The sequence below is a fragment of the Balaenoptera borealis genome, assembly GCF_965194805.1.
Source record: "Balaenoptera borealis genome assembly, chromosome: 20".
Lineage (NCBI taxonomy): Eukaryota > Metazoa > Chordata > Mammalia > Artiodactyla > Balaenopteridae > Balaenoptera > Balaenoptera borealis.
The window spans coordinates 48,720,746-48,736,316 of NC_138879.1; the positions used below are offsets into that span (position 1 = coordinate 48,720,746).

General features: G+C 37.5%; 1 protein-coding gene across 4 annotated transcripts in view; it reads right to left on the reverse strand.

The window, feature by feature from the left end:
• The window catches only part of METTL16 (methyltransferase 16, RNA N6-adenosine), a 56,992-nt gene that overhangs the window by 26,557 nt on the left and 14,864 nt on the right, over positions 1-15,571 (reverse strand). For all 4 annotated transcript variants that reach the window (XM_082370691.1, XM_082370694.1, XM_082370692.1 and 1 more), the window contains exons 3-6: positions 13,534-13,733; positions 8,694-8,834; positions 6,929-7,044; positions 4,032-4,174 (exon numbers count right to left, since the gene is read on the reverse strand). In XM_082370691.1, the coding sequence (XP_082226817.1) occupies positions 4,032-4,174; positions 6,929-7,044; positions 8,694-8,834; positions 13,534-13,733 (600 nt within the window). The remainder of the gene's footprint in view (positions 1-4,031; positions 4,175-6,928; positions 7,045-8,693; positions 8,835-13,533; positions 13,734-15,571) is intronic.

A 15,571-nucleotide genomic window follows, 5' to 3' on the forward strand; every position in this document is an offset into this window, starting at 1 on the left:
GGCTTAGTTGCTCTGCGGCATGTGGGATCTTCCTGGACCAGGGCTCGAACCAGTGTCCCCTGCACTGGCAGGCAGATTCTTAACCACTGTGCCACCAAGGAAGCCCTACAATTGTTCCTTGCAACCATCACTTACAGCACCCCAAAACTATGCTAGCACCTAGTTTTAAGAAAAAAACAGAAAAGGAGGGGGACTTTGCATTAAAGTAAAATAGCAGAGTACTCTTAACATTTCCTTTCAACACAGTAGACCATAGCATTTAAATCTACTGGATTCCTAAAATGGTCAAGAGTTTAAAAGATCCTATTTGCTATTCATTATTATTTTTAATTACATCAAATACATAATCATTCAATTCTATGACTACCCTATGAGGTATGAGGTAGCTATTATTATCTCACTTTACCAATGAGAAAAAATTTAAAAGATAAGTCAAAGAGGGACTTCCCTGGCAGTCCATTGGTTAAGACTTCACCTTCCAATGCAGCAGGTGTGGGTTCGATCCCCTGGTCAGGGAGCTAAGATCCCACATGCCTCCTGGCCAGAAAACCAAAACATAAAACAGAAGCAATATTGTAACAAATTCAATAAAGACTTTAAAAATGGTCCACATCAAAAAAAAAAAAAAAAAAAAAAAGTCAAAGAATCACATTTCAAAAGGCCTAGATTGTTTAATTTATTATCCATCACCAGATATGTGGATTTTACCCAGACCCAAGAAGTCTCCACCATCTGGCAGGGGGTAAGGAATGGAAAGGAAAAAGCAAGAACAGGGAGTAAAACCAGTATTAAGTTGGAACTTGGTAAATCTGGTTCCTGGAAAAATCACAGAATCACTGCCATAAAGGGCATCAGCTATAGACCTAATAACCAATGACAAGAGTAAAATCCAGGCCATAAGGGGTTTGATAAAGTCTGCTAATGTATTTAGAAGGTTAGGTGAGTGAGTCTCTAAAAAAAGAAAATGCTATTAAGACAAGCACTTGAAAATCTTCATCAACAGTAGAAAGGTCATCTAATAATGTCATATGTCAATTATACCTCAACAATAAAGAAAAGAAAAAAGAAAAGAAAAGGAGTAGAAAAGAAAAGGCTGTGTACTTAGAAGTCTAACTGCAGTCTGGGCTACAGAGGCTACACAGAGTGGTGGAAAGAGCACTGGACCAGAATTAGGAGATCTGGGTCCCAAATTTCTAATCTGTACAACTAAGAGGTTGGATAACTTTCTCTCTCAAGGGCCTCCCAGCTGCAAAATTCCTTAAGATACAAAACTGCACTTGCTGCTGAGCGTGACTTAGGCAAGGCATGAATCATAACGGGGAGGTGAGGCATCTGGAGTGCCATCACTGAGATCAGTCCAACAAATATAACTTATTTCACTCCATAATGTTACAAATTTGGCTTAATTTCTGCATTTCTTCAGGAACAAGAGGGGCATAAGAAGCAGATGGTGGGGTTTAAATACTTGTTTTCAATCCCTTATTTTTCATAGCTTCAAAATATGCAGTTTCCACAGCATTTTAAAATTTGAGAGTTGCATAGTGGTATAAACATTATGTCAACTACAAAAATATGCAGGACATGAACTGGTAACATATACAAATGAAAGTCACCAAAGTATGACATGAAATTGTAAACAATATTTGTGAGCAAAACTCTTTCAAAAAACACTGCTCTATTTTCTCTTCAATGAAAATCACTTCATTCTTCCTTTCCTCCTTTTATCTTCCCTCTCAACCTGCCTGAGTCCTAACAGAGCAGACAAGACTGCTGAACCCTTTCTTTATATGAATCGTAACTGGGTAACTTTTCCTATACGTGACACCAACCTTGAAATGGTTGACTCTTCAGAGACATGATGGGCTCTAGCAATTTACCCTTCCCAGCAAACGTTCACCTTTCATTCAATTTGTGGGCTGCCACAGAGCCAGGTACAGGCGGACTTGGAACGTACTGACCAATTTCCTCTCTTAGAATGGTGTTCATTTAAAACATATTTTTTGTAGTTCAAATGGAACTTTGGAAATAATAGAAACTTACTGATTAATAGGCTCCTGAAAACAACCTTCCCCATTTTGTTGAATGACTCCAGTTCCCTCAAAAGCTGACAGATACTGAAATGGCCACATGGTCCCAGTTACCTACTGTCATGAGTCTCAGTGCTCTGTTGCTTTCAGTTTACTTTACTTACTCAGACTCTTCTCAATGCTCAGTATAACTTAAGGCTCTTTCTTCCTCACATCCTAATGTTTTGTTTTTTTTTTTTAATTGGGGTATAGTTGCTTTACAATGTTGTGTTAGTTTCTGCTGTACAGTGAAGTGAATCAGCTATATGTATACATATGTCCCCTCTTTTCTGGATTTCCTTCCCATTTAGGTCACCTCAGAGCATTAAGTAAAGTGCCCTGTGCTATACAGCAGGTTCTCATTAGTTATCTATTTTATACATATTAGTGTATATGTGTCGATCCTAATCTCCCAATTCACCCCACCCCTCTCTTCCCCCCTTGGTGTCCATACATTTGTTCTCTATGTCTGTGTCTCTATTTCTGCCTTGCAAACAGGTTCATCTGTACCATTTTTCTTTGAAGAAATCAATTTAAGGCAAAAATTTATTAACCTTTGGCTTTAATATTGTGTAAATTTTCTGAGGCAGATCATCCAAGAATCCAGTTGCTTTCCATATTTAAATAAACTCACATTTAACAAATCAGGATATTTGTTGATTCTGGAACTGGCCTACTAAAATAAGCAGCTTTAAACACCTATAAATCCAAAAGGGGGAAAAAAAAAAAAAAGGCTTCCCTACTTAGCAATTCCAGTTCTGGGTATTCACCCAAAAGAATTCGAAGCAGGGTCTTAAGAAATATTTGCACATCCATGTTCCTAGCCACACTATCCACGATAGCCAAAACGTGGAAGTAACCCAAGTGTCCATCAACAGATAAACGGATAAACAAAATGTAGCTATATACATACAATGGAATATTAATATTATTCAGCCCTAGAAAGGAAGGAAATTCTGAAACATGCTATAACGTGGATGAACACTGAGGACTTGACGCTAAGGGAAAGAAGCCAGTCATAAAGGGACAAATATGATTCCACTTACATAAGGTACCTCAAATAGTCAAATTCATAGAGATGGAAAGAAGAATGGTGGTTGCCAGGGGTTATGGGAAGAGAGGGAATGGGGACTAGTTGTTTAATGGGTACAGAGTTTTACTTTTACAAGAAGAAAGAGTTCTGGAGGTTAGCTGCACAACAATATGAATGTACTTAATGCTACTGAACTGTACACTTTAAAAATGGTTAAGATGGTAAATTTTATGTTATGCATATTTTACCACAATTTTTAAAAATTCTTCTCTATGTCACAAAGCTAAATCCTAGGGTTGAAAGCCCTTTTAGTCTGAACTACCACATTATCCATCATTTCACCAACACTTGGCAGGGTGAGAAGTCAAGCGAGACAAATAGCTCTTTCTGAGTACCTTATGCTGCTTAATGACAGGTGTGTTGTCCGAAATAATTAGCTTTTAAAAATGAATAGACTTAATTCTCCTCTGGAGCTGGTTAGTGATCTCAGTTTCCCTTCATTAAGTTCTTGACAGCTCAATGTGCTCACATCTGTCATCGTTTGGGAGACTGATTCCAAGAACATAAATTGCTTCAAGGACTAGGCAACAAATTTATTCTGGTTCATGGGGCAGATCTGAACCCATCTGTTTTCTAATCAAAAGCCATATTTGAATCAGTTTTGTTCCATCACAGGACCATACTAATGGGAGCAATACAGTCATATGGTATTTTCCTTCTTTCTATCCATGCACTGTAGATGACTACAGGAAACACAAATCAATTAAAGGCATGAGAGCATCCTCAGAAAGAGGGTCTTTGCAGACTGTAGGACCTTCTACCTTTTCGGGTTTTATCTGTTTATTCTTCAGACCACAGTGATTTTGTTTCCTCTCAGTGACACGGTTTCTTTCTGAATTACATAGTGGATAATATTCTTATTACCAACTTACCTTAATCTTTTCTGAAGCTGTAAACTGTCATGGATGATCCTTTTAACAAACTCTAATTCGCCCCCTTCTGCCATGATCTCTGTGATTCCTCCTGTATTTACTGAGCTAGGTGGGGGTCTTCGAGGGTTTCGAGAGTTTACTCCCTGAACAACATAACAACAACAACAAACCCTGGTGAAAAACCTTTACACCTTAAGGCCAGCTCTTTGACTGTAACCTAGTTTTACACAAGAATGCTTAGACATAATTTCCGTTTCCAGGTATCAGGCTAGATTTGGGGTTTAAAAATCGTATAATCTTGGCATTTGAAACAATGGCATTCATGCAAATACTCCCTCCCAGGGTCTTTACCTTCCATCTTTGTGATTAAACATATTAACATTTTACCTTTTTATCTAGCCAATTCTGTCACTTTTTTCTCTCTTGGTATCATACACTGAAAATATTCCACCCAAAGATTATATAAATATTTTTTTGTTTTCTTCTAGTATTTTATGGTGTCACTTTTAAAATTTAAATATTTAATCCACTCCTACCTCACACCATATAAAAAAATAACCCAAATAGATCAAAGATTTAAATGTAAAAAGCTAAAACAATAAAACTCTTAGAAGAAAACATAGGAGTAAATCTTCATGACCTTGCATTAGGCAATGGTTTCTTAGATATGACACCAAAAGCATAAGCAACAGAAGAGAAAATAGATAAAGTGGACTTCCTCAAAAGTAAAAGCTTCCAGGCTGCAAGGGACACCATCAAGAAAATGAAAAGACAACCCACAGAATGGGAGAAAATGTTCGCAAATAATATATCTAATAAGGGACTTGCATATAGAATACATAAAGAATTCTTACAACAATAGTAAAAAGAAAAATAACCCAATTTAAATGGGCAAAGGATCTGAATAGGCATTTCTCCAAAGAAGATACACAAATGGCCAATAAGCACACAAAAAGATGTTCCACATCATTAGCCATCAGAGACACGCACATTAAAACCATGATGAGATGCTACTTCATACTCTCTAGGATGGCTATAATCAAGAAGACAGATAAAAACAAGTGTTGACAAAGATGTGGAGAAATTGGAACTCTCATACACTACTCATAGGGGAATAAAAAATGGTGCAGCCATTTTGGATAACATCCTGGCAGTTCCTCAAACAATTAAACATAGAGTTACCATATGACCCAGTGATTCCACTCCTAGGTATACACCTAAGAGAAATGAAAACATGTTCACGCAACACTTGTACATGAATGCTCACAGCAGCATTGTTCATAATAGCCAAAAAGTGAATAAAACCCAAATGTCCATCAACAGATGAATGGATCAGTAAAATGTGATATTTCCATACAATGGAATATTATTCGGCAATAAAAAGAAATGAAGTACTGATACATGCTACAATATGGATGAACCTTGAAAACATATTATGCTTAGTGAGAGAAGTCAGTCACAAAAGACCACACATTATATGATTCCATTTTTATGAAATGACCGCAACAGGCAACTCCACAGAAACAGAAAGTAGACTGATGGTTGCCTAGGACTAAGGGGGCTGCAAGGAAACCAAGAGTAATTGCTAATGGGTGTGGGTTGTTTTTTTCTTTTTTCATGGGGGGGGTGTGGGGTGATGAAAATGCTCTAAAATTGATTGTGGTGATGGCTACACAACTCTGTGAATATACTAAAAATAATTAAATTCTACCCTTTAAGTGGGTGAATTGATGGCACGTAAATTGTACTTCAGTAAAGTTGCTATAAAAAGGTATTTAGTTCTGGTGCTAGTTATAGTCTATTTCTTCATCTGGATGCTGGTTCTATAAGAATATTCACTTTGGAAAATCCAGTTTACACGCATGGCATGTGTATTTTTATGTATATATGCTGTATCTCAACATTTTTTAAAAGAAATGTACTCCAGGATGTGGCTATTTTATCTATAGTTCTCAAATTTATCTGCACTGAAGGCTAAAATTTAGATTTCTTAAATCCTGCTTCACTTCATGTTCCAATCTAGAATGTTGGTATTGCTAATAAATTTCTGTCCACTTCCCCCCGCCGCAACCAAATTTAATCCATCTGGAATTTATTTTGTTATGAGGTATGTAAATGGTACTTTAGAGTATCTGAGTGATTCTAAAAACAATTTATTCTCCCAAAGTTTTAAGCATACACACCCCCTCGTTTCCTTCTGATTAATATTATTCACTGTCTATTAATTCTTCTCTAGATGAAGGAAAACTTAGGTTAAATCAATAATATTTTATTGATTTTTAATAGGTTAGTTTTTTAAGCCAATGCATCTCTTTCCATATTCATAAGCAAATATATTTTATTTCATGAAATGAATATATTCATTTCAAGTTGGAAAGACTAAATAAGACATTTGTTTGCTATCAAATGATAGGTGGCAGTAAGAACAGTGACCCTCTCCTTAAGCCAATAAGCCCAATGCAGCAGAGTAGACTGTAACCTAAGTTGGTCCAATCAGAAGAAAGCCAAATGTTAAATGGTTTGGGGAAGAAAAGAGCTCTCTTCCCACCCTCTCCCACTCCCCAAATATTACTCTGCCACAAGTAAACCAGTCTGAGAACAAAAACAACCAAGGGCCCAATAAGAGCCAAGGGGAACCTGAAAAAACAAGAGTCTCAGCCTTGATACTATCATGAACTCCTCGATCAAACTGTTCCTGAAGTCCAGACTATTGCTGGATTTCTCAGATACGTAAACCAATAAACTTTCTTGTTAAGTCAATATGAATTGGGTTTTCAGGTGCTTGATACCAGAAGCATCCTAACTGATACAGCTTCCAAAATAAAAGTTGCTCTTATCTTGCAAACAAGGAAAACTTAACTAAATATTCAACTACTTTAAAGCAGAAGATATCTTACCTTGGCTTCCAACTGATTGGCAAAAAAGGGAGGGTTGCACATGCAAAAGTCATAGATTATCTCAGATTCTTCTTTAAGAGCATCCATCAGGAGGGTCTTCTGTGGTACTTTTACCACTAGGAGAAAAAACAGAGACTGTTAACTACTATTAATACTGTGGTAGTTTTCAAATATGTCCACAAATTCTTTGATACTAGTCCCTTCAAGAGGCAGAGTTTGATTTCCCCCTCCTTGAGTGTAGCTTCACTCAGTGACTCGCTTTTACTGAAGAGAATGTGATGAGCGTGATAGGTATCACTTCTGACGCTAGGTCATAAAAAGCAATATGGCTTCCTCCTTGCCCTGTCTCTTGAACTACTTGCTCTAGGAGAGGTCAGCTGACATGCTGTAATGATGCTCAAGTAGCCCTGACGAGAGATCCACATGGCAATGAACTAAAACTTCCTGCCAAAAGCAATGTAAATGAGCCATCCTGAAAGCACATCTCTACTCCCAGTCTTTCAGATGACAACCTCATGAAAGACTCTGAACCAGAACCAACCAGCTAGGCCACACCCAAACTCCTGACCCACAGGAACCACGAGATTATTAATAAATGTTTATTGTTTAATGCCGCCAGATTTTGGAGTAATTTGTAACACAGGAATGGATAACTAAAAAACTCATTAATAATATATTAATATCTCCCCTTACGATATGTTTAACACTAGTAAGAAAAGCCTATTTCTTCCAAAGAGAGACATAAAGTCTCTTTAATGACAAAACAAAAAACAAAAAAAACCCCCAGCCCTTTATATATATACAATAAGCACAGACGTAAAAAGTAACTAAGCATTAAGGGGATTTGACTATTTGTAGCACAGTTCCATGTACTGAAATAAAAAAGACGATAGAGTTTAATCAATAGCAGGATTTTCTTCCTCTTAAAAATCTTGGTGACTAGGTTACTTTATACACAGTTGATTCTCATCTTTAGTGGTAGTTGTGTTCTATAAAGTCACCACGAACCCTGAATTAGTGAATACTGAACCACTGGCTCCTAAGAGAAATACATGATTAGCTAAGTTTGAGCCTCTGGTCCCAACATTTTCATCAACCAATCAATACATATCCTTACTGATTCATCAACATTGAACTCATGGCCAACAGTACTATAACATGTCTGAACGAAACTTATCTGGCACATGTATTTTCTCTGTAAGGCACATCACGGCCTTCTTGTAATTAGGAACGCTAGGCAGTACTTAAGCACTGTGTTTAGGGGCCATTATAAACAGCAACATCACCAATAAAAGCACAAAACTGCAAAAAAAAAAAAAAAGTGGTACTAAACAGACCATGAAAAGGACACTTGTTTACAGTATGAGAGCTGAAACAAGACAGCAGGACATTGCCTTGTCCAACTTCAGCTGGGAACATGCACGCTGGGTGACTCAATTTTTTTGCCACTTTGCACGTGTCTGTGAATGACCACAAAAGTACCATGAGTATTGATCTGGAGGCTAAAAATAGCCCCTAGTAGGCAAACTTTAGCAAGTAGGCAAATTCACAAACACAGAATTCACAAATTATGAGGATCGACTATGTTTACTGTTTCTTTCTGAGTTAATTCTGGTAACAAAGCAGCAAACCAAATTACAATGTACCAGACTGTTTTAAATTACCAAAGTTTGTATATTAAAGCAGAAGACAATGAGATGTGTTAAATTAGAAAGACAGGTTAATAAACAAAGCTTGAAAGGAGTATTTATTCTACAGAGCTAACCTTTTATAAGATCAGATAAGTTATTCTGTTCCACATTCTTCTTTGCATAGTTGAAGCACATGTCATCTACTTCTGTTGCAAGGAAATACCAGCCATTTAAGGTTGTTCCAAGTAAAGGATAGATGCAGGATGCCCCAGTACCTAGTACAATAAGAATTCAAAGCACATTGCACACACCTGAGAGGAAGGTAAGACCAACAAGCAAAAACACCATTCTTCACTTCTTAGAATTTCTTATAGCCTTAACAGCTTAAACCACAAGCTGGTACTGATTACACACATACTGTGGCTACTGGCTTCATGTATGTTAGTCTTACCTCATAATTAGATTCAAATTTCCTAGAGGGTAGAAACCTTGCTGTCTTCTTTGTATGCTGTATGTAAAATGAAGTATGCATAATTGGCTGGTGATCAAGAAATACATGACTGACTAACTGAAAATTGTCAAAGCAATTTAATTTACTTTATAAAAAGTCTTCATTTTAAATCTCTCACAAACTTGATTTTCTTGAAAGAAATCAGTGTTATTTGTTAAAACACCACAGTAATATCTTAAAATAGATCAATGTATACATCCCATTCTACAAAAGCAGAAAAAAATACATAGGGTATAAAATTTTTATAATATTAAACCACTCAATTCCCCACATATCTATCTGCAAGTTGTTACTTGAAGGAAACCAGAAGTTAAACAAAACAAAACAAAAAAAACCCTAAAAACTAGAGAGGATTCATTTCTTAGATGTGGAGACATGGAAAAACACTTGATCCAGATCCAAAACATCAGTCATTGGCTTGCCCCACCACAGTTTCAAGGGAGACGTTCAAAGGCAAATGGTCCAGGCAAAAATCTCTCTGACAACTAGGGTTTGGTCCTAAACTTGCATGTAGAACCTCTAACCATAGACTGGACGAGTATATGTTTGAGTATATACTAACCACAAATAATTGCTTTTACAACCTTTAACTGATCTTGGCCAATAAGATCCTAAAGAGCATACTCAAGAGAAGAAAGCTGGTGTTCTTCTTGGAGGCCCACAGTAGTCAGCCCATACCAGCCATTCCACTCCCACTTTCCACTGACCACATCATGGTGCCAGTCTAGCCTTCTAAGGATTTGGCAGGAAGAGCTGGAGGCCAGAGATACTCCTAACCCAGAGGAAAGCCAGTCTCATCTTACTGCTTCCTCATTAAGTACTCAGAACAGGCCAGTAAAAGACATGACAACAACTGATAGCCAGAACATTTAAGCTCTGACAGTCACAGTGATTGCTACACTTTCTATCATGTTTACCTAACAGCATCCTGGCCCTGATGCTACTGGGCAAACATCTCCTTGGGGATGTGGGAGGTGGTGCAGGAAGGAGTGGTAAAGGGTACTCAAGCTCCTCTCAGAGTTCACAATTATTTAGCCCCTGCTAGCCACTCAGAATAAGGAAATTAAGGAAATTTAAGTAGCACTTCCAGCTCTGTAGAAAAAAAAATCCAGACCAGATCCCAGGCCCTTGATTCTCATACAACTACCTCTCTCTTCGTACTTCAATTTCATTTAAAAGGAAAAAGAAAAAAGGACACCTTCCCTCAGCTGCCCTAATATCAGGTGGCAAGAGGGTAATAAACGCAGGTAAAGGACCTGTCCTTCGCCAAAAAAAATCAAGTTTCTCAGTTCTTAAGACCAGAAGACTTGCATTCTAACATCCTAATCCCCTCTGAAAGGTGAATGACATTTTTTTTTAATTTTTATTTATTTATTTTTGGCTGTGTTGGGTCTTCGTTGCTGCATGCGGGCTATCTCTAGTTGCAGCGAGCAGGGGCTACTCTTCATTGCGGTGCGCAGGCTTCTCATTGTGGTGGCTTCTCTTGTTGCGGAGCACGGGCTCTAGGCACGTGGGCTTCAGGAGTTGAAGCACGTGGGCTCAGTAGTTGTGGCTCGCGGGCTCTAGAGCACAGGCTCAGCAGTTGTGGCGCACAGGCTTAGTTGCTCCACGGCATGTGGGATCTTCCCGGACCAGGGCTCGAACCCATGTCCCCTGCATTGGCGGGCGGATTCTTAACCACTGCGCCACCAGGGAAGCCCGTGAATGACATTTTTATATGGGTAATAATCCTTGTAATGATAAATAAAAATGGAAAGTGTATACCCATAGAATTAGAGCAAACTAATGGAGTCTGGGGGAAGAATTTATATAAAACCCTAATTAGAATGAATGTGATTTCAGCAAGAGTGCCCCTTGTGAAGAGCTAAAATCCATTAACCTCCTATATCCCCAAGTGTTATTTTAGAGGGTTTGGGGCATAATTAAAATAAATTAGTACTAAATAGGCTCTCAAGCTTTTTAAGCTTTTTATAACCCATCAGCCAATCTTCTGCCATGAACATAAAAGAAAAAAAACTTTTGTTAAACCCCATTATTTTTACATAGTGCTTAGTTCATATTGGATGTTCAGAATTTTGAATGTTGAAAGAATGATGTATTTATCCATCGACATTCAACAAATCATTTACTGAACACCTACTGTGTGCCAGAAACTTTGCTAGGCTTTTGGATATTATAGTAAGCAAAAAAGTAATAGGCTCTGTACTTTGTAATCTAGTGGCAGAGAAAGACATTAATCAATCAGACAAGTGAATGTGTAGTTTAAAACTAAAAAAAATGCCATGAAGGAAAAAACATGGTTTTCTAAAGCTCATATTCAAGGAACCTATCTTATGCTGGAAGGTCAGAGAAGGTTTTCTTGAGAAAATAAGGCTTGAGTTGACAACTACAGTACAAATAAGAATTAATGAGGTGAAGGTGGGAAGTTCCAGGCAGAAGGAACAACATGTACAAAGGCCTGGAATCATGACATCTTATTAGAACAAGTGCCAAAAACAAAAAAGAGAAGAATATAAGATGAGGCTTAGAGGGACTTCCCTGGTGGCGCAGTGGTTAAGAATCCGCCTGCCAATGCAGGGGACATGGGTTCGAGCCCTGGTCCAGGAAGATCCACATGCCGCGGAGCAACTAAGCCCGTGCGCCACAACTACTGAGCCTGAGCTCTAGAGCCCGTGCGCTACAACTACTGAGCCTGCGTGCCACAACTACTGAAGCCCACGCACCTAGAGCCCATGTTCTGCAACAAGAGAAGCCACCACAATGAGAAGCCCGCGCACCGCAACAAAGAGTAGCCCCTGCTCGCCGCAACTAGAGAAAGCCCACGCGCAGCAATGAAGACCCAATGCAGCCAAAAATAAATAATTAAAATAAATAAATTTATTAAAAAAAAAAAAGATGAGGCTTAGAGAGACCTAGAAAGAGACCTAGAGGGCAGGAATCAGACAATGAAAATTCTAATAGGCCTAATAAAGGTTTTGGGTGTTTATCACAGAAGCAATAGGAAGCTATTAAAGTGGTAAAGATGTGCTCAGATATGGGTTTATACATACTTTCTGGAGAATGGAATGGAGGGGCAACAGAGTGGACAAGAACAGAATAGTTGAGAAGCTATTCTGTAGACAGGGAGAAATGATGGTGACTTGGACTGGGATGGTGGCAGCTGAGAAGGAGAAAAATAAATGATTTAAGAAATATTTAAGAGAGAAAAACAGGAAATGGTGATAGACATTGTCAGTGAGAATGGAGAGAAGTAAATATCAAGGATGACAAGATTAGGAAGAAAGAATATGAGTTTGGTCTTGGACATCACAAAGTCTGAGGTGTTTTTGAGATATCCAAGTTTCTTATATATTTGGGACTAGAGTTCAAGAAAAGTAATCTGAGTTGGAGGAATAAACAATTTGTAGGTTATCTGCATGGAAGCAGAAAATAAAGTCATAGATATGGATGAAATTGCCTAGAGGTAGAGTGCTGAATAAGAAAAGGGTTAAAGACTGAGCTTTAGGGATTCTCAACATTTAATACAAGAAAGTAAGCCTGAAAAGGGGAGAAGAGTGACTAGAAACGAAAAAGGAAAACCAGAGGAGTCTGGTGTCGTGGAAGAAAATGGAGGAGAGTGCATAAAGGAGAAAGGAGGGGGTCAATAAATGCTGCTGAAAAGCTCATGTACAATGAGCACTGAAAACACACACAAATGCTGAACATTTACTACTATCTAGAAACTGTGTTTCCTATTAACTATGTTTAGAAATAGGGTCCACAGTTTTTAACTCAATTCTTCACTCTTTCTATAAAGGATTAGTAAAGGCCAAAAGATTAACAAATTTCAAACCCTATCAAATGAAAATATTGGCTATGACAAAACATATAATACATTTATAATCGCAAAACATACCATGGCTTCATTTCCTTCTGTTTCTCTACTTACAGTCCCAAATGAATCACACAGAACAGTCCTCTCCATTTCAGAAGATTACAATTAAGAGAACATCTTCCTTTAACTCGATGTCTTTTTCCTTCCCTTTAATTTTGGATTAAATACTCTCTACAAATAATCACCTAAGAGATTCCTAAAAGTATTCAGTCCCACATGATCTTTTATTAAGTGACCATCACCACAAAATCCCAATATAGGGACTACTGTACTAACACCAAATAATTCAGAGTAAAAATAATGCCCAACAGACAGAGACATCAACGTGGTAATCTGAAAAGCTAAGAAAAAAAGGGCCTCACTTTCATTCTGCACTTCTCTTACTCCCTTGCTCCCTGTTTGGTGCTGACAATCCCTTCTCAAGAGAAAGTGACAGCAGAAAAGCCTAGGTATCCCAAATAAGAACAGTGATATCTGTAGCCAGCTTCTTTCACACAACAAATACCCAGAAGTTTTCAAAGAATTTGCAAAGACCTCGCAAAATTTATAAAACTTATATTTAGCCAAAAAATAATTGAAAACCATGTACCTATGTCAATTCCTCTTCGGAGAGTACTTTTGTCAGAGTCCTGATGACCAATCAGATCTTCTACCCAATGAATATAGTTGAGTCTCAAGGGAACTGTGGGAATTAGTCTCTCCAGTGGAATATCAATAGAAAGTCCAAAATCCTCCCTTAGGAGAGTACAAGTCAGAGCTCTGACTGCTTCAGGGTCTTTAAAATTAAGACTGAGGGGTGGAGAAAAAGAAGTAAAACTGATTAGTAAGACTCGCTGTGTCCTACAAGCTTTAATGCAACCAGGCAGGACCGAACACCCACCTGTTTCCTAGGAGATCACACATATAAATAGTTACGTAGCACATTCAGTGCAGTGGCATACACATATGGGTGTTTAACAGTCACAGTATGTGAAAGACAGCATAAATTTCCACCAAAAATACTGCATCTTCATACATGAAGCACAGAGGACAAGAGTACCTCTGTTCCAATTCCTGCCTAATTGTCTCCTTACTTAGTTACGTGACTTTGGACAAGTTATTTAGCCTCTATGAGACCGTTTCCTCAGCTGTAAAATGGGGATAATAATACCCATATGTAGAGTTGCTGTGAGATAATCTGTGAAAAGTACTAGCATAATGCCTACGACACAGTAACCGTTTTACAAATGCTGGCTATTTTTACTATTATCAAATAACATGATTTGATGGTAGCATTCTTTGAAAATCATACTTAAAAGTGGAAAGGAAGCAGTATAAAATGTTTAATAATGAAAACAGGTTAACATACTTAAATATAACAAATACTACAAGCACCAAATTTTTAAATGTGACTATATTTAGCAGGTTTCCTGAGGAATAATTTACATACTATAAATTCACCTGTAAGTACACAACAGTTTTTCGTATATTCCCAGAGTTGTGCAACCATCACCACAATCCAATTTTAGAACACTTCCATCACCCCCAAAAAGAAAACTCGTGCCCATCTGCAAGTCATTCCTCATTTCCACCCTCAGCTCTAGGCAACCACTAATGTACTTTCTGTCTCCACAGATTTGCCTTTTGTGAACATTTCATACAAATGAATCATATAGTATGTGATCTCTGCATCTGGATTCTTTCACTTAGCATAATATTTGTGAGGTTCATCCATGGTGTAGCATATGTCAGTACTTCATTTCTTTTTACAGCCAAAAAATTATACTCCATTGTATGGATAACCACATCGTGGTTTATGCACTGGATTAATAATCACATTTGTGGTTTGTTTATCCATTCACCACTTGATGGCTATTTGGATTGTTTCTACTTTTTGGCTATCATGAACAATGCTGCTGTAAATATTCACATATAAGTCTTCATGAGGATGTGTTATCATTTCTCTTGAGTAGATATGTACGAATATATCATATGATATACTTACGTTTAACTTTTTAAGAACCTCGTGTCAATATAACTATTTTGAGAGGCAGGAAAAGCATTAAATGAGATGAAGAAGCAACTGCGCAGCAACTGTCAAAAATACAAAATGCTGGAACAAAGTCAGGAGGATAATAACTTCAAAAGTGACTGACGTTACATTTAGGTGGGGATTTGTGATCTTTAAAGACAAGTTTCTATGAAACAGTGGAAATGGAAGTTTATTGCATAAATACATGCTAGCAATAAAAAGTCTCATTAAAATACATTAAGCCTGTTTAAAGGGATATTAAGTCTATTCCTAGTCATCAGAGGTAGATATATATTAATTTTGTCATTTGTGGGGGCTGATAAAAGAGAGTTAATCCATAGGCAAGCAACAATGAACACAGTTCTGCTTCACTCAATAGCACAGCAATTGCCTCAATCAATTTTCACATTAAAAGAAAAAAAAAGGCTAGCACTGCCTTTGTATTCCTTAATAAAAAGCAGTACAAATTCAGGTTCAACAAGATAAATTATGTAGCAATAAAAAGATATTAAATCTATAAAAACTTTATTTTTAATTCTAACAAGAATATTGTATTTTACTCCTTTGAAATCAGTCAAGTGTTCAGAAAAGATGGGCCAACTCCACTTCCTTCAAT